General features: G+C 42.4%; 1 protein-coding gene across 9 annotated transcripts in view; it reads right to left on the reverse strand.

The window, feature by feature from the left end:
• Positions 1–18615, reverse strand: part of CC2D2A (coiled-coil and C2 domain containing 2A) — a 112504-nt gene that overhangs the window by 78826 nt on the left and 15063 nt on the right. For 7 of the 9 annotated variants that reach the window (XM_074321527.2, XM_019740860.3, XM_074321533.2 and 4 more), the window contains 5 exons: positions 7670–7758; positions 7233–7334; positions 4284–4385; positions 3632–3808; positions 332–491 (listed from right to left, as the gene is read on the reverse strand). In XM_074321527.2, coding sequence (XP_074177628.2) covers positions 332–491; positions 3632–3808; positions 4284–4385; positions 7233–7334; positions 7670–7758 — 630 coding nt within the window. Of the gene's footprint in view, positions 1–331; positions 492–668; positions 788–3631; positions 3809–4283; positions 4386–7232; positions 7335–7669; positions 7759–18615 lie in introns of those variants that run through there. The other 2 variants (XM_074321540.2, XM_088792804.1) reach the window with 2 other exon arrangements.

Below are 18615 nucleotides of genomic sequence, written 5' to 3' on the forward strand. Positions count from 1 at the left end.
ACAGAAGTGTTCTAGAATATTGGGCGTGAGTAGAGTATGAAACAGCTGTGCCTTTTCCTCGCCTGAATCTCCGAGTCTCATATCCGCTCAGCCTTCAGCACTTGTCACTGATGTGATGAAGGGGCTCCCATGGCATCCTGAGATGTCTCCTGCGTCAGTAAGTGGTGGTTGAATAGATATTTATCCATGTTCTACATTTTTTGTCTGAATTTATGTTTGGATTAAATCAGATTAGAAATTGGGATCAGTGGTGGCAATTGGGCACCTTAGACACCAGTCATTTCATTTGAAAGAAAATGCAGTTGAGCCGGAAGATAGAAAGAGCCAGTACCTGTCCGCCTGCTGGGTACGAAAAGGATTTCTTTCTCCTGCAGCCGAGCATGGGCGCTTTCATAGTCTGCAGGTCCAACTGCCACGAAATCCCCAGCCGCGTGGTCTAAGCCCAATAGGAAGTCCTCGGCATCTTTATCATTAAGCATCTCTTCTTCATCCTGCATCATGTTACAAAATAAGAAAAAAAATTGTGCTAAGATGATGGGTTTACGTAGAAAAAATAATTAAAGAAATTAAACTCATCAAACAGTATACCCTAAAGTTATCTTTCCCCTTTTGTTTATCTTTTTTTTTTTTTAATGAAAGTGTAAAACTACATGGCCTTTCATATTTACCAAGTGGATTTTCTTTGTTTTTCACTGATCCACGTACTTGGAAAATGTCCAAATCACAATGGGCTGAAGTCAGAAGAAACATGCTGAGTGGAGCAATTGAAACCTCACTACCTCTGGCCTCCTCAGAGGGTACCTATTTAGTGACATTTATTTAAAGAGCGTGGGTTACGTAGCATCCTAAGCTGCCCCCTGGCACCGCCACACCCCCTCCCCCCCCCATTGCAAAGGCACCAAGGGTAGAGGTTCCCGCTCTGCTCAGACAGCCTGGGCTTGAATCCCAGCTTCGCCCCAGCTGCCTGGCGACTTCAGGGAGCTTAGCTGCCCTTCTGGTCCTTAATTTTCTCAGCGGTAAAATGGGGGTGTTCATAGAGATTACCTTTTTGGATTTTGTGAGGATAAAAATAAATGGCGCATATAAAAATTCTAAGCATAGAGTGTGTTAATGTTGTTTATTTCCCAAACTTCTCTGATTTTTTCTTCTCTTTCTCTTTCTTCCTCTTCAGCTTTTCCCTCTTCTTTTTCTCCTTCTTCTTTTTCTCCTTTCCCTTCTTCTTTTTAAATGTTAAGCCTGGTGCCCATTTATGAGCAATATCTTTCAAAGTCCTGTGGAGACTTGCAGATAACGGAAGACACTGGTGGCAGCCTAGCTACCTGCCTCCTAGTATTTCCTCCCCAAGTATACAAAACAATAAGAAGGGAGAAGTAAATCTACAGTGTAACCAAGCTCTCAGCATAACCTGAAAGCGGAGAATGCCAAAAAACCTCAAACAAGGAAAAGGAGGAAAAACCCATAATTTCAGTGTGTGATTTTTCTTGCTTCCACCCCACCTCTGCTTCGTGGTGGGCAAAGGCAAAAACACTAAGAAAAATTGCAGAAAAGACAGAAAAAGGGAGCTAGTCAAGGGGTCTGCAGATGATCTAAAACTTCCACCAGAAAGACTGAATCCACTTTGAGTGTGAAAATACAAAAAAGCGTCAGGTTAGACCAGAGCATGGACTCGAAGTACGTATGATTTAAGAGGTCCGTTCTAGGAACACAGATTCCAGGGGAGAAAATGCAAAAGGAAAGAGAAGTGGCTTTTGGAGAGAAGTTATGATTTAAGTAGAAGCCCACGAATTCGTCGATCATCCTGCCTTCCAATGGTGGCTCCTGATTCTTCTCCCTTTCCGTGTGGGTGACTTGCTGCCAGTGAGTAAAATACACGTGTGGCCGGGTAGCTTCTGACCCCAGGTTTTGCTTTCTCTCAGGTCACTAGCTTTGGGGGAAACCAGCTGTCACGTCATAGGGACACTCAGCAGCTTTATGGGGAGGTCTGAACTGGGGCCTCCCCTCAGTAATGCCGGGCAGATGAGTGAGTGTCTTGGAAGGAAAACTTCCCGACTCAGTCCAACCTTCAGGTGACTGCCATCTTGGCCACCTGTCTGCAACCTCCAGAGAGATTATGAGGCAGAACGAGCTGAACATTGATTTGTAAAACAATTATCCTAGAACAAGCTGACGTATTCCCAAGCTTCCAGAGACCTAGGTAAGAAATTACGTTCCTGGGAGGCATTTTGCAAGGGAGGTGATTAAAAGTTAAGCATAGAACTAGGCCAACTGTGCAAATTCTGAAACATTCTGGAGTGTCTTCCTTTTCATTTCTTTAATGTGGTAAAATGTAAGTAACATAAAATTTACCATTTTGTCCGTTGTAAGTGTACAGTTCTGTGGCATTAAGTACACTCACATTGTTGTGCAATTATCACTACCATCAATGTCCAGAACGTTTTTTATCTTCACAATGAAAACTAGGTCCCATTACACAGTCAAACTCCTCATGCTTACCCGCTCTCAGAGCCTGGGAACCACCCTTCTACTTTCTGTCTCCATGAATTGGACAACTCTACGTACCTCATGCAAGTGGAATGACACAATATTTGCCCTTTTTATAACCGGCTTATTCCGTTGAGTATAATGTCCTCAAGTTTCATCTGTGTTGTAGCATGTGTCAGAATTTCCTTCCTTCTTAATGCTGAATAATATTCCATTGTAGGTATGTGCCCTATTTTATCTCTGAATCTATTCATGGACACTTGGGTTGCTTCTACCTTTTGGCTATTGTGAATGATGCATTTATGAACATAGGTGTACAAGTATCTGTTGGAGTCCCTGCTTTTAATTCTTCTGGGCATATACCCAGAAATGGGGTTGCTGGAGCACATGGTAGTCCTATGTTTAAATTTTTGAGGAACCTCCATAGTGCTGTTCGCAGTGGCTGTACCACTTTACATTCCTATTAGCAATGCACAAGGGTCCAATTTCTCCACATTCTTGCCAATACTTGTTCTTTTCTTTTTTTTTCAATAATAGCCATTCTAATTTGTCTAAAGTGGTATTTTATTGTGGCTTTGATTTGCATTTCTCTAATGACTAGTCAAATAAGCATCTTTGCATGTGCTTATTGGCCATTTGTATATTGTCTTTAGAGAGACGTCTATTCAAGTCCTTAGCACAGTTGTTTTACTGGCATGTTTTCTTCTATCTTTCACACACCACCCACAATTATGGAATCTGAGTTGTAGTTTGGTTGCCTGCTTGTAAGGTTGTGGGGAGAGAGCAAGGCTTCATTTGCCTATGGGAGGCCAACAGTTTGCATATGAAATGAACACTAATCATCCTGTAGAGTCTGCTAAGACAAATCTGCAAGCTACATTGTTCTGCCTTTCTTTTCCCCCACAAAAGAAAGATGGACAGATTTAATCAAGGCCCTCTCTACCCAAATTATGGGGTGAAATCAAAGGCTACAGAAAGTACTAGAAAGAACTTAGTACTCGCATGGCTTTCAACTAAGACACGAATGAGCAGCTGTTCTACGTGGTGGTGGCAGAGTTGTCCTCAGCCACTTTCCTCCTGGCTAGCCTACCATCATCATCCTCTTCATCACTGCCATCTGTCTCCTCGTTACCATCAGAATATTAACTACCATTTTGTTTACTCCTTCTTGCACAGGGGGCTCTTCTTCCTCTCCTTCCTCCTCCTCTTGATTGGTTGCATCTCTATTTCTTGCTTTGGGTTTTTCCTCTGATTCCTCAGGTTCAGGATCAAAGTTGAAAGTGAAGAAGTTATAGGCTTCTTCAGCGGAAGGGAAGCCAGGCAGAACCTAAGGAGCAACAGGGTTTCAGATTTTAAAAGCTGCAATGAGCTCTTCATAGTTCACTGTCAGCTGGCTTGATGCTAATGGCATCAGGCACATTCTGGGCATCGTAAGCTTAGGCCCTTCCTTGATGGTACGAGATTACTGGTAATGAGCTTTAATAAGCGCAAGAGGCAGTTGGTGGCCTCCTTTAATAAGTGTCTTTAATGAATTACCTTTTTATGAGCCAGCCATTATTTATACTCCCACAAGCACAACCACGTAAATATATTACGATAGCAGCCCAGGATTTTGAAAATAGAGATTTCTCATACTTTTTTCTTACATACTCCATGTCAGTAGGCATTAGTTAGGTCATGTCCTGTCATATCGTCATCTCCCATTGGATATTTTTGAAAAATACAAACAAACCAACAAAAACCATGATTTAAACTGTGCATTATTTAAAGCAAGCATGATTTTAAAAGACAGGATTTCTTACCGGGGGTTTCGACCTGATTTTTCGTACAGAATCACGGAACTTCACTCTGGAATAACTCTGGGAGTCATCTTCTTGTTGAGTCCTTTGTAGCTCTCTACCTGGCTAGATGAGTGAAAAATGATAAATACACCATTTAAGTCAAGAAACTAAGTATGGTGTGAAACAAGCATTAACCCTCACAAGACTTATCTTCTGATCAATGTTCCTAAGCAGTGAAATGCAGACAGATGTCAAAGATATTTGAAGCTTAAGGTTGCTAAATATTTTCTTACTCAGCTCTGTCTCTCTCAGGACTAAACAAATATAAAATTTTATACTCAACGAACCCTAACATGAAATCAATAGACTCTCCAGTCCACAGAGGATCATTTCAGTATATGAAGACAAGCATCAATAATATCTGATTGTAAATAAGTCCGACATACACCCTCCAGAGCACATGGCCTGTCCTTCTGTGAACCTTGGGACCTGTTGTCCCCACTGGAAGCTGAGCCTGTGCTGTCTTGAGGTGATGACATTCCTGCATGTTCCTTCTCTCCTCTGGAAGCCAGTGTACCAGGTACTGTTCCCACCTCATCCTCATCTCTCTTCTATTCATCTAGCACCCACCACAGAACTCAGCCGCCCTGTACCTCTGTGCCTGTTTCCATGTCTGGGATCCTCGAGGGTGGGCTGTGACCGTCATCACAGTGACTTCAGAACCAATTGGACACCTGGCAGGAAGGAGTCCTCCCATATCTACCTGGACAACAGGTAGAGGGTGTCAAGAGATCAGATCTAGGGTGACCTGGGACACTGGACCAGGCTCACAGAGAGAGACATTTTGGTTATGTCTAATGGAGGCCAGGTTTTCAAATGTTCTGTATTATTTCCACCTGGGAATGTATGTGTTCTTGGAAATTTGTGTTTGGCTTTGTTCTTTTATTGGAAGTTACTGAGTATAAAGTGAAAAGAAATGCTAAAGAAAGTAAGCACAGATTTGTGTTGGTGAATTTGGATTACTGACCAAAGTATTCCTAACCGGTTTCTCTTTTTCTGACTCTATAGCTTCTAACATTAGCTAATACTTACATAGAGAGGCCTTACCATGTGAGAGGTGCTGTTTGAAACACTGTACCATGTATGAAATCATTGAATCCTCAACACAATACCAAGAATTACGTTCTGGTAGTATCCCTATTTCACAGACTAGTAAAGTGGGCTCCAGAGAGTCAATAAATGACATGTCCAAGGTCACAGAGCTAGTGAGTGAGCTTGCCAGCATTTCATACTGGACAGTTGAAGTCCAGCATCTGGGACCCTCGTGTGCTACTATACACTTTGCTCCAGAGAACATTAATGGACCACTTTTTAGATATTCCTTCTGGGTTGAAGTATATGCATGAAGAAATGTGCTTGTGAGTGGATGTTCCCTTAGGGACCTGAGATCAAGTCTAAAGACAAGGCCACTGATGTTTGCCTCAATGCTAGGAATGGCTTTTAGGGGATATAATAGGTGTATAGCTCAAGGTCCTGCTCAGGAGAAATAAATCCCCTGTAAGCCAAGAGTATATTGTACTTCTAAAACTTCCAGCTTTATTTGGGATATCATATCCATTGCCCATGGACAAGTGAGAGCTGATTTTCAATTGGGAGGTATTAGACAAGGCCAGATATAAGAGATCAGACTCTCCTGTCACTTAGTCCACTTGGCGAGATGCTGAGACTCACACACCGGCCAAAATAACCTAAGTGTTTGTGTCAAGCTGATGGGATTTTAGGTAGTTTTTCTTTATTTTCCAATATTTTAAAATTGTGGCTCTTATGAGGAAAAGAATAAATTGGAATAAGAGAAAAAGAAATGTCTTCTTAGTAAAATGCAGTAGCAAATTGTCACAAAGCCATTCCACTAAAGAACCACAGACCGTAACACATGAGTGTGGCTGCAACTTTCCTTAGAATCATGCAATCTTTGGCTTGTTTGGGATGGACAGAGATTAAATTTTTATAACATCTCATCATAGAAAAATCATCGTCTAAAAAATATTCCCAAAGCCTATGCTTCTTTCTCTCACTGGTGAGAATCCCCCAAACCATCATCATCGTCAACATTAAACAATTGGTTTGGCTTGAAAACACTCCACTGAGCCATTTGCTCTGTCATTCCTCCCCTTCCTTCTTCTGCCCTCTTACCAGCTTGTGTTTCATCTACATCCCTGACAAGTCTTTCTATCTTTTACTGGCTTCCTGTCTGCCTCATGCATCTTTACTGTAAGTTTTTCTCCAAGTGTCAAGACCCTCCTCATTCAGTCTTCTTTCCCCCAGGAAACAAAGGCATTCTCAAAACTTCCAAACACATCACAGCAGAACTGCTCCTAAAGCTCTTTCTCCAGGCCTGGTCCTCTAAGTACATCTCTAGAGGAGCACACATTGAGATGCCCCCAGCACCTCAGATGTGAACACATAATTCCAATGCATCCAAACCACCTCCTCATCCATCATCAATAGCTTTGCATGGCTGTTCCTTAGTGTAACACTCAAAGCCCCCACCATCTGGCCCCACTCTTCTCTCTCTCTCTCTGTTTTCCAGCAAGATCCATGGATCCCGCAACTCTGACCTGTGAGACAGACTGAGAATGAGACAGAGCTGGGATCAAATCCATACATGCTCTGTAACCGGGGGATGGCTTAGCACCTGCACTGAACTTCAGTTTGCTCATCTGTCAAATGAGAATGAAAATAATAATACCCCCCCCACAGGGCTGCTTGGATAATGACATGTCATAACATGGGAAATAGACTTGGCAACATGCCTGTCAGCGAGTAGTATTCTATCAATAGCAGCGATTATAATTATTAATAAGTATTGAACACCTCCTCTGTGCAGAGCTGTGTTCAGAATTTTTGTTGGAAATTCTATATTGTGCTTCACTGTCTTTGATCATAAAGCAGGGATGGCCCATTTCTCACCTCTGTGCCAAATGCAGTCTCCAGTTCTTTCTTGCTAGGACTTTGTAAGCGCCTGGGCCGCGGGGTGGGGGTTTCCTGCAGCAATGCACTTTCTGCTTTGGACTAAAAGTCAAACAGAAAATTACTACTACATAAGGTCAGTAATGCTCTGAAAACCACAGGCAACATCTCGATGGACAATAATCAGTAAAAAAAATACACACTGTACATCTTTAAGTGATAAGAGCAAGTAAAGTGGTTTAGAAAAGTGACATTAAGTTCTTCTGAAGCATAATTTTCATCTGTGCCAATGTTCAATACTACATTAACATTTAAAACATGAAAAACACATTTAACGGTATTCAAATCCATGCAATTTTGAGCAAAACAAGCAAGCGAGACAAGACCTGGAGAATTGCAATCAGCACTGAACAAAATATTCATGTTGTTTCTCTCACCCTTGCAGCTTGTAACTTCTCCCTCATGCGTTCTCTCATGGAAAATTCTGCAAAGCCCGTTCTGGAAGCTGAAGGAATTGGAGGTAAGCCTAAAAAAATATAAGAAAATTACTTTAAAACAACACTTTTTTTTTCCAGAGGGAAGATTAGATTTAAAAAATAACAAGAGGATGTAATTTTATTTTGCAAATTTAGAACTTTACATAAGCAAATGTGAAATAACACTGACAACTATCCATTTGACGTAATAAGTACACGTCTTGGCTACTTTGAGACTAACAGTGAAAATCTTGGTCCTGCCAGGACTGTCATATCGACTTAACTAAGAATAAAACGAATGACACATGACTATTCAAGGCCAGACACACTCACTAATTCAATTACCATGGGGAAGAGGCTCTCAAATTTGTTGATTTGAGAAGCAGGCTTGTTAGGTGAATGGATGGCTAATAAGTTTGGGGTTTCAGGGTTCAACTCAACCACACTGAGAAACTTTAATCAGAGAACACTTTTTTATAGACCCAGGTCATAGCTTTGAGCATTGAGACAACATACATTTTGTACAGACTGTTAAATATATGTGTAAATATTGTGAAATGTTCTGCAGCTATTATGTGTCAGGCATTGTGATGCACGTGTTGAATGCATGTTCCCATTAATCTTATGCCATCCCTGCTAGGAGGGCACACGGGTTATTCCAGGTATCTGGAAGATGAAAACTCTGAGGTCCTCTGGCTCTACTGTCACACACCTAGGTTGTGGAATGCTTGGCATTTGGTCCCAGTTCTATCATCTCCAAATGCTCTAAACCGTTGTGAAAGAAGTAGAAAGAAAACGAAGTGTTTTGGGAAATGGATGTTATCGTGCTTGGAGCAGAGGGGCTCTACTGGGATGAAGCAGGGGAGCAGATCTTAGAAGGAGGTTGGGGTGCAGTGATGGGGAACCTCCGATGTCACATTAGGAGTCTAGACTATTTTCCCCAAGCAGTGGGGATGTCTTGAAACATGTAGAGAGAGAGGCCGCAGCTGAGGTACTGGACGGTTGGGGTGAGGGGGTGGGGCACCAGGGACCCCAGCTAGGATGTCCTGAGGAGATAAAAAGGGAGGGAGTCAGCGGGAAGAGGCCACGAGGCAAGGCGGGAAAGACAAAAGGACCTAGTGATGACAGGGCGACAGGGCACTGTGGTTCTCACGGCGGCAGCAACACTGAGCAGCACTTGTTTGTTAGACATGCACATTCTCAGACCGTGCGCCAGACCTGCTGAATCACACACTCAAGTGGGAGGACCCCTGGTTCAGACAAAGAAGGAGAAGGTGAAAGTGTGTGAAGTTTTGACTGAGGCGATTAGGCGTTTGAGGCTAGTGAGAGAAAAAGGGAAATGAGGAGGAAAAGCCAGCCTGGCTGACACCGCAGTGACATGGTTGGAGGCAGCACGTGTCTGAGTGCTGGTAGGACATGACCATGTGTTTGTCTAGCACACCGAGCGCTGGGAAAGGCCTGAAGATAAAGACTTCGGAAGCATTTCCACCATGGTGAAAGCTGACATTGTGAGAAAGCCTTTCTGACACTCGTAGCCATCAGCATGGTTAAGGGAGGGAGGCTAGCAGGTGAACGAAAAAGAGAAGGCCAGATATTTTATTAGAAGGAAAAGGGGTGGAGAGAAGGACACGAGGAGATGACAGGCAAAGGCCGCTGTTTGCGACAATCTTGCAGGTTCCCTCGGCATCTGCTTTATGCAAACAAAGACCGCAGTCCCGAGCTGTACAGTCACGTCTCTGCCACCTGGACTCTCAGTCTCGGAGGTGGTTCTTTCTTCCTTTTGTGTGATAAGAAGATATAAAATCTTATTTAGATCAGGCTCCAACCATGCCATGTATTCAATGCCATGTGTGGAGGCATGAGTAATCACCGTAATGATTAGAGTCTTGCATGTGTGGGCTGAGGTTCAAGTTCTTTAAGAGAATCTCTGTCAGTTCAATGAAATGGCCTTTGGCATTCTCTTTTAACTCACTTAAAAAAAATCAAGCCATTACTTCCATTTAAAGATCATGTAATTCCGTAGATCATATCCCCTGTTATATATGCTCAGAGACCAAAGGCTTTTCCTCTATTGCATTTGTCACATTTTGAATTTATGTCTTTGTGTGGTTATTTGATTAATAATCCACCCCTCAGTCCTGTGGTGCCCAGCCACACAGGGCAGTGTCGCTAAGTGTATGGATGGCTTGGGCAGGTAAAGGAGGGGTCTAGTCTGAACGTCCTTGCCACCCCCTTCACCAGCTGACTGGCCACCTTGCTTCTGCCCCCAAAGAGAAACCTTTTTACAGTTAGCAGTAAACGCCTTTGGACATGAAAATGCATCTTGTTTATTTACTCCCCGTCCTTTTTATAAAAAAACTTTCAGTTTTTCAAATTTACTTAAAATAACTACTGCCTATATATACATGGTTCACTAGAATAATTTTATGAATTATTTTTCAAAAGAGACACACACAAGAGATTTTACTTACACATTCTCTTCTGAGCCAAGAAACTAGTTTCTTTAGTATTAGTTTTAAAAACCTTGAAAATTTTTGAAATGCTAAAAAGTAGCTGTTTCCTGATTTTTATTTTTCAAGCCTGCTAGCAGCATTTAGATGATATAAAGATTTCCAAGTCAGGTTTGTACAACGAGCTGGTGATGCGGCATTTTCCCAGCTAGAATGTGACCAGCTTGAGAGCAAGGCCCATGTTGGTGATTTCTGCACCTGGCGCTTTGTAGCATTAAGCAGTGAAGGAAAAACAGATAAAGGAACCGTGAGGGGGTGAAGGATTTCAAACAAAATAAATGTAGTCGTCATTTGGATGGAATCAGATCATGATGATGACTTTTTTTCTTCAAGGTAATAGCACTAACGTGATATCCACAGAAAGCCACGTGTACTAATTTGCTCCCTTTGACATAATAACGAATAGGGATTAAATACTTTCACTTCTAGCTTGGTAGACTATGGTGTACAGTGTTTCTTTAAGCGGCTGGAAATACTAAGACAGCCCTCATAAAACATGTTTCCCTAAATTATAGTCAATTACTCCACTACATTACTAATCAACGATGTGATCTCAACCTGTCTCTATTTTTTCCTCCCTGAGGATAAGAATTCCTTTGCCAGGCTTGAGAAAGGGTGTGATTTCACAGTTACATAGAGAGGCACATTCAGAAAATGGCTCTTTGACACGAGTAAGAAAACCCGGCATGACTGAACTGTCCACAGCATCAAATGCAATGAGTGTGCTGAAAATAATTTTTAAATTATTGAAGATTGACTTGGGGCATGCAAGAACTTACGTATGAAAGATTTTCAAGGCGTTCCACTAAAATATATACATATTGTCAATTAGTATGAAATATGGATTTCCTTGACAAAGTGACGTTTTTCCTCAGAGTCAGCAGGGGTTACACGTTCAGCCACATTACACTCAATGGCTTCCCCACAAACCCATTCATTTCAAGGCTTCATCAGCCTCATGATTGCAAATGGCTTCCAGATCTTCCTGGCGCTCTGTCTCCCTTTTCCCATCACCCATACTCCCTGTATCCCATTCTCTCTCCTTACTGGCTTAATAAAATGATGGATGCTTTCCAGTTTTCTCTTAATAACTTCTATTATACCTGAACCCCAGAAAACATAACCACCTTCTAATAAAACAGGCATTGCATTTTGGAATCATTTTCTAATCTTCTCATCTTCTGTTCCCAACTTGATGCGATCTCTTTGTTTCTACGTAGAAGTGGGTTTCTAAGGTCCTTCCTCCACCAACCAGAAGTACTCCCTTTACCCCCGACTTTTGCAGAAATTCCCATGCTTCTTGCCAGGCCATTGTTGTGAATCTCGCTGCCGAGACCAGAGCTCTGTGTACACCTTGGGGGATACCATAGATCGTAGACAAATGAGCATGATGATGCTTGTTTAATTGCCTACCTCTCCCACCTTCCTACTCTAGTTAAATACACTTCTAAAAGTTTTTATTTATTGCACCTTTTATAATTAATAAATATTTACCAAATTTTACAGTAACTTTATGTTGTGCACTATTGTTAATTATAATAATAGCTCAATCAAAACTTCAGTGTGTTAACATGGTGAGCAATAGAAGATTGGTAAGTATAGAAATATATTATTTAACATTCTGTGGGGGGAGTAGAATGACGTTCAAGAAGAAAGGGGAACGGCATAAAATTGCCAACTGTCCAGGGAGAGCTTGTTCTTTTTTTTAAAAAAATAGATGATGGAGATTATCCAATCACTGTTCCATTTAGGTCCTTTTGAATAATGTTAAGAGTGATACAAGTTTCCTTTTAAGACATTCATATTTATGATAGGCTTTAAACAAATTTTTTTTGTAATATTTAAAAGTATGATAAAAAATTGTATGGCAACTTCCCTACAGGCACAGTTCTTGCAGGGATGGGAGACAAAAGGGTTGGGAGAGCGCTGGCCTGAACTGCCTTTTTATTCCTGCCTTTCTGTTCCCCATCGTAGATAATTTCCCCACTTTGTAAAATTCCAGGGATAGAATGTAAATATAGAATTGGGATCAGGGAGAGCATGGGACAGAAGCCAGCTTGACTTCAGGAGAAAACACTGGAGAGGAGCACAGCCAATATCCTAAAGGCTTGAGAGGAAAAATGTAATGTGTTGGACAGTCAGATCAACTGTCACCAACTTCTCCCAGCTTCATATGGATGTAAGCGTGTGGGATATCCCTTCAAGCACAGTCAGCCCTCTGGGAACGTGGGACTTCCTCAGCTGTCAGGCAGAAAAATCCCGGCCCCAGGAAAGGGACTAAGGTTAATGGTGGTTGTCACTAGAGTGACTATTTTCTTCTATTTCTTTCTCCTGGTTTTCTAATTTTTATAAACTAGACTAGTGCCACTTATGAAAATTTTATGATACAAAATGAAAGTCAAAAGAGACTGAGAACAGCAGGCTCAGCCCTGGGTTTCAAGCCCCAGAACTGCTTATAGTTCAAGTTTGCTGAGGGGTCAGGAGGTCACTTTCTTTTACGCTCAGGTTCTTTCTTTCAGTCTTATTAACTTTTTCATGATATGTTAACTGAAAACTTGGGGCTGTTATTCTGGCACCTGAGTCTCCTTTGGGCTCAGGGGTGCTGGGACCTCAGGATTCTGGCTCTGCCTGCTGTGTCTTCCTTCTTCTTTGTGCTTCAGCACATGTTCCAAGCTTAGGGACTGAAGGTTTCCGTACCCCCAAAATCCGTATGTTGAAGGCCTAACCCCCAATATGATGGTATTTGGAGGTGGGATATTTGAGAGGTAATTAGGTTTAGATGAGGCCTTGAGGGTGGAGCCCCCATGATGGGATTAGTGTCCTTATAAGATGAGGAAGAGAGACCAGGGCTCTCTCTCTGTCTACCATGTGAGGACACAGCAAGACGGTGGCCATCTGCCAGCCAGGAAAAGGGCTCTTATAAGGAACTGAATTGGCTGACACCTTGATCTTGGACTTCTCAGCCTCCAGACTGTGAGAAATGAATGTCTGTTGTTTAAGCCACTCAGTCTGTGGCATTTCACTACAGCAGCTGGAGCTGACTCAGACGGGTCATCAGCCTGGGCAGACGGGGCTGGCCAGCCCTGCCACATCCCTGTGCTCCATCATCACCATGGTGATGGCATAGAGCAAGTGGGCTTCCAACAGGACTGAGCCTCTGAAAGGTGGCAAAGAACATCATCTATTGTGATGTGAAAATTTGGCTTGGGGTCGAACCTTGCATATTACCTTGGGCAGAATAGAAAAAATGCAAACAGCATTCCAGAGGGCCAGGAACTGCTATTGAGAGACAGCGGGGTATCGGTACATAGTCTCAGAACAAGCTTCATGAACTTTCAAGAGGGGAAATGCTATGCAAAGCTTCTCTACTTGGAATATTTTTGCAAGAGTTAATCTCTGATAGGATATTAGTATTCTACCAAACCCAATTTTGGAAGTGCTAAATTAGGGTATCTTTTCTCCACTTTTCATGCATTCAGCTAACAGATATTTATTGAGTACTGTCATGTGTGCAAGACACGAGGGATAGAAAAGTGACTCAAACAAACAACCCTCTCCACCTTCATGGGGTGTGCTTGCTGTTGGGGAAGATGGACCACAAACAAGTAATATATTTAGTATGTTGGATGATGATAGGTGGCATAGAGATAAATAAAGCAGGACCAAGCAAAGGAGGGCCAGCAGGGAGAGTTATTGTAACTATAAGTAGAGTGGCCAAGCAAGGGCTTCGAGATGACATGAAAGTAGGTGAAAGAAATGAGGGATCCAACCATGTGGACAGCTAGGGAATGCACGTTGCAGCTACAGGTAGCATCTGGCATAAAGACTGAGACAGGGCCACACCTAATGTGAGACCAGAGCAGAAACGGGGAACAGAAGGGGCGGGAGATGGAATGCTAGGTTATCAGCTCATAGAGACAAGGGGTAGACAAACAGTAGCTCATCCTACAGAATTTGGCTTTAACTCTGAGTCAGGTGAGAGCCATTGAAGGACTTGAACAGAGCAGTGACATGACCTTGTTTTCTTAACACCACTCTGGCTGCTGGGTTGAGAATGGAAGCAAGGACATCAGTCAGAAGGCTGTTGACTTCTCTAGATGAGAATGGAAGGTGGCCTGGATCAGGGTGGCAGTGGGGGATGTGGTGAGAAACGGACATATCCTGAAGTTAGAGCAAACAGGACTTAAGGGAGATGGGAAGTGAGTAGATAGGAAGACAGAAGTTAACTGTGAGTACAAGTTTTTGACCCAAGCAATAGAGAAAAGGAAATGTCCACTTGAAGAGATAGAGATGACTGCAGGAGAAATAGTTGGGGTTGGGCAAAGAGCAGAAGCTCAGCTTCAGTCGAGTAAAATTTGAGTTGTCTCACAATAGATCATAGACTTAACTAAGTATAAGAGCTAAAAGCATAAAGCTTCTAGAAGGAAATATAGGAGAACAGTATCATGACCTTGGGTTGGGCAAATAGTTTTTAGTTACAATCCCCAAAGCACAGTCCATAATAGAAAAAAAGGGATACATTTGACTTCATCAGAATGAAAATCTTTTGTACTTGAAAAGACATCATTAAAAAAATGAAAAGACAAGACATTTACTTGGAGACAATATTTGAAAAATTATGTATCTGATAAAGTACTTGTATCTAGAATATATAGGCAACTCTTTACAACTCTATAATAAGAAAAAGAATCTAGTTAATGATAAGTAAAATTTAAACAGACATTGTACTAGAAAGATATACAAATGGCTATCATTTGTCATTAATCATTAGGGAGATATAAGTTAAAAGCCCAATGAAATACCACTATGCATACACTATAAAGTATAACTAAAGACAGATAATACCAATTGTTAGAAAGGTGGAGAAACTGGACCTCTTGCAAACTGTTGGCGGGGAAGGAAAACGATACAGCCACTTTGTAAAACAGATCAGCAGTTTCTTATAAAGTTAAGTATAAATTCATCATTTGACCCAGAGATACTACTACTTCTCAAGATGAATGGAAACATATGTCTACACAAAGACATGTTGCAAATGTTCATAGCAGCTTTATTCATAACAGCCCCAAACTGGAAACAACCCAAGTGTTCATCCACAGGTGAATAAATAAATAAAATGTGGTCTCTGCACACAATGCATAATTCCACAATAAAAAGGAGCAAAATGTGGATACATGCTACATTTATGAATCTCAGAAAACATGCAAAGTGAAAGAAGCCAGACGGGAAGCACTGTTTCTATTCACATGCAATGTCTAGAAAAGGCATATTTATAGGGATATAAAACAAAGTAATGTTTGCCTCGGCTGGGGAGTGGGAGTGGGGGTTAACTGCAAATAGGCAGACAGGAACTGTTTGAGGCGATGAAAATGTTCTGAAACAGAATTATGACGATGATTCCACAAGTCTACAGATTTACTAAACATTATTGAGTTATAGACTTACAATGGATAAGTTTTATGATATGCAAATTGTATGTCCATAAGGCTATTAAAAAGGTGAGTTGTCTTTTTAGAAATGCAAAAGTGAATGTGTAGGAGGTGGTTGCGCATTTAGGATGAAAGGTGTCCAGGTTGGAGGTAAAAATTTGGGACTGGTCAGATATACATACAATATCTATACGATAGAATTTGAAGTCTTGTGATGACCAAGGGAATGAGTCTTGATAAAGAAAAGGGGTCAAGCCCTGAGCCTGGGGTGCTCCAGGCTCGGAGACTGAGAGGTAGGCCAGTGAGTGAGATGGAAAACCAGGAGAATGGAGTCCTGGAAGCAAAGTACAAACGGAGGAGGGAGGGGAGAGCTCAACAAATGATGCTGAAAGCAAGTAAGGTAAAGACTGGAGCACTGACTAGTGCAGTTAGCAAATGTGCATTCATGGGTGACGTCAACAAGAAGAACTTCAGTGGGGAGGGCAGATGTGAGGTAGGTTGGAGGAGTCTCAAGACTGGCGACAAAAATAGGGAGAGATGACTCGGGGAATTTTGCTGTAAAGGAGTTTTCTGGAAAATGCCTTTCATGATAACTAACAATAATGATGTGTATGTTTTGTATTCTTTTATGAGCGGGTCAGTCACGTGCAGCCACAAGGAGGCAGAAGAAAGGCTCAGGAAACAAAGTCCGTTATACTCCCAGGTCCTAGAGCCAGGAGGCGTCACTCAGGAGTGGGGTAAAGCTGAGGCCACAACCTTTATTAGGGTTTCCGAGGGAAAGACAAGGCAGGACAGGGAAAACAGTTTAGGACTGGTTAGTTGGAACAGTTCTGGAGGGCTCTAAGCTATGAGGGTCTCTAGTGGCTTGGTACCTGGCCCTGGATGATTCAGATAGAGGACTATTGCTTCCTGGGGCCAGATAGAGGAGGTTGGGCTCTGGCTTGGTTAGTTTGCATATCAAAGGCTCCAATCTGGGCCCTTTGTTGTCTCAAAGAATTAGCGAGTCTCTCCCCAACCAGAAAGGTTTTTCTTTTTTCTTTCTTTCTTTCTTTTTTTAAAGACGTCAAACATTATAATATCCAGAAAATAAAAGCAATTATATACTACAACATACGATTTATTTATACCTGTCCCTTCAGTGCCATGTGAGGTAGTGTCTCCAGCACTGGTGAAGTTTTTGACATTCGTACAGTCCCCAGTATGCATCCTTTGACAAGAATGTTCTTTCCCTTCTCCAGCTGTTTGGGCTCCAAGGATTGCCCAAGACCCAGCTCCTTTGGACAGTCTCCTTCCTGTCACATACTATGCCTTTAACATTTGTTTGCTGGGTCATCTCTCCACATCTAGATGGCTTTTAAAAAATATGCCTAAACGAAATTATCTATTTCCTTTCATTTGCATCAAATTTCACCAGATTCCAAACTTTGTTTTCAACCAATACTGAGAAACTGGCTCTGAAATGATGCTTTCATTAGAGAAACTAACATGAATGAATGGAAAACAGATGTCAGTAATGAGGAAATTTATGTTCATAAGAAACTACTTAACATTTGACAGTTACTCCCTACAGAGATGGTGCAAGTTAGAATCCTGGGCCAGTGTGTACACTTTTCTTCTGGATGTTTATTTGATTTGGAACTACTGCCTGTTCCGTGAAACGCTTTCTTTGCTTGGAATGTCCTGCCCGTATATAGCGTGAAGAGCAAATTAGAAGCCAGAGCTTCCACTGCATGAGCTTGTGTGGCGGTTAACTGGGGAGGTGGCACGTCTGGGTGTGTGCCTGGTGCTGTGGGGAAGGCCATACAGATATCAGGGGTGCTGGTATCTGGTGTCTGAATGCAGTCTGAACTTGACAACACTGGAATGCTGTAGGAATGCTACAGTGTAGAGAGGGTCTCAGGTTCAAGGTGAAGAGCTGGGGGGTAGCACTCCATGAGAGGTTTGGGAAATCACAGATCTGGACCCAGGAGAGCAGACTTGGTTGGAAGGGTGTGGTGGGTGTGGAGTTGGGGTGCGAGGTGAGCACCCCTAAGCTAGAGCATAGCCTTGGATACAAAGCAGAAAGGCCAGCTTGAGACATCTGTTCACTCAGTAAGCATTGCTGAGTACCATCTGGGTACCAGCGCTATGCTAAGCAGAGCCCAAAGTCAGTCTCTGCCTTCAAAGATTGCTAGTCCAGTGGAGAGAGGAGACTGTGTACCAGTAAGAAGAGACTTCAGACGCTCCTGCGGGCACAGCGGCCATGAAACAGAGAAGGTCTACTCACACACTGGGGCATCGGGGAAACGTCCCAAAGGAGGTGACATGTACACTGATTTTGAAAGTTAAGTAGCTATGGTAAGATAAATAAACAAACAAACAAACAAACCTCAAATAAAAAAAAGAGTTAGTCTAGGTAGGGAGAGTACGCTGCGTGATTTACCTGACTTTCTTTGGGCAAAAGAAATGAGGCACAGTCAGATTGACAATCTTGTGAAGACTCTAGCTGACTCTGTGCCCCAACTGAAGAGTTCCCTGGGGGCCCTGCGCCCACTGTTGACAGTGCTGGTTGTAGCATTGCCATTGTACCTTCTGTGGCCAGCTGTACACCATTAACTTCCAAGGCCAGTCAGGGTTAAGATTTGTGGGTGTGGGCGCCATAGTGTAGCAACTGAGAACACAGGTTCCAGAAACTGGAGTTTGAGTTCTGCTCCATCACTTCTAGCTGGTGGTTCTCCTGAACCTTTGTTTTCTGATCTATAGAGGGATGCCTGATGATAAGACTGTTCTGGAAATTAAATAATGTAATGCATGCAAGGATCTTAGCCTGGTACTGCCATGTCAAGAAAGGTAAATATTTTGGTTAGTCATGCAGGTGGCATCAAGTTCTTCCAGCTGCAGGACCCTCCGTGGGGCGCTTTCTGCACATCATCTGATTTCATTGTGATAACAGCTGCCCGAAGCCAAGGATTTTAGTATCCCCATTTTA

This window comes from Rhinolophus sinicus, chromosome 1, assembly GCF_057876585.1.
Source record: "Rhinolophus sinicus isolate RSI-liver-muscle chromosome 1, RSI-T2T, whole genome shotgun sequence".
Lineage (NCBI taxonomy): Eukaryota > Metazoa > Chordata > Mammalia > Chiroptera > Rhinolophidae > Rhinolophus > Rhinolophus sinicus.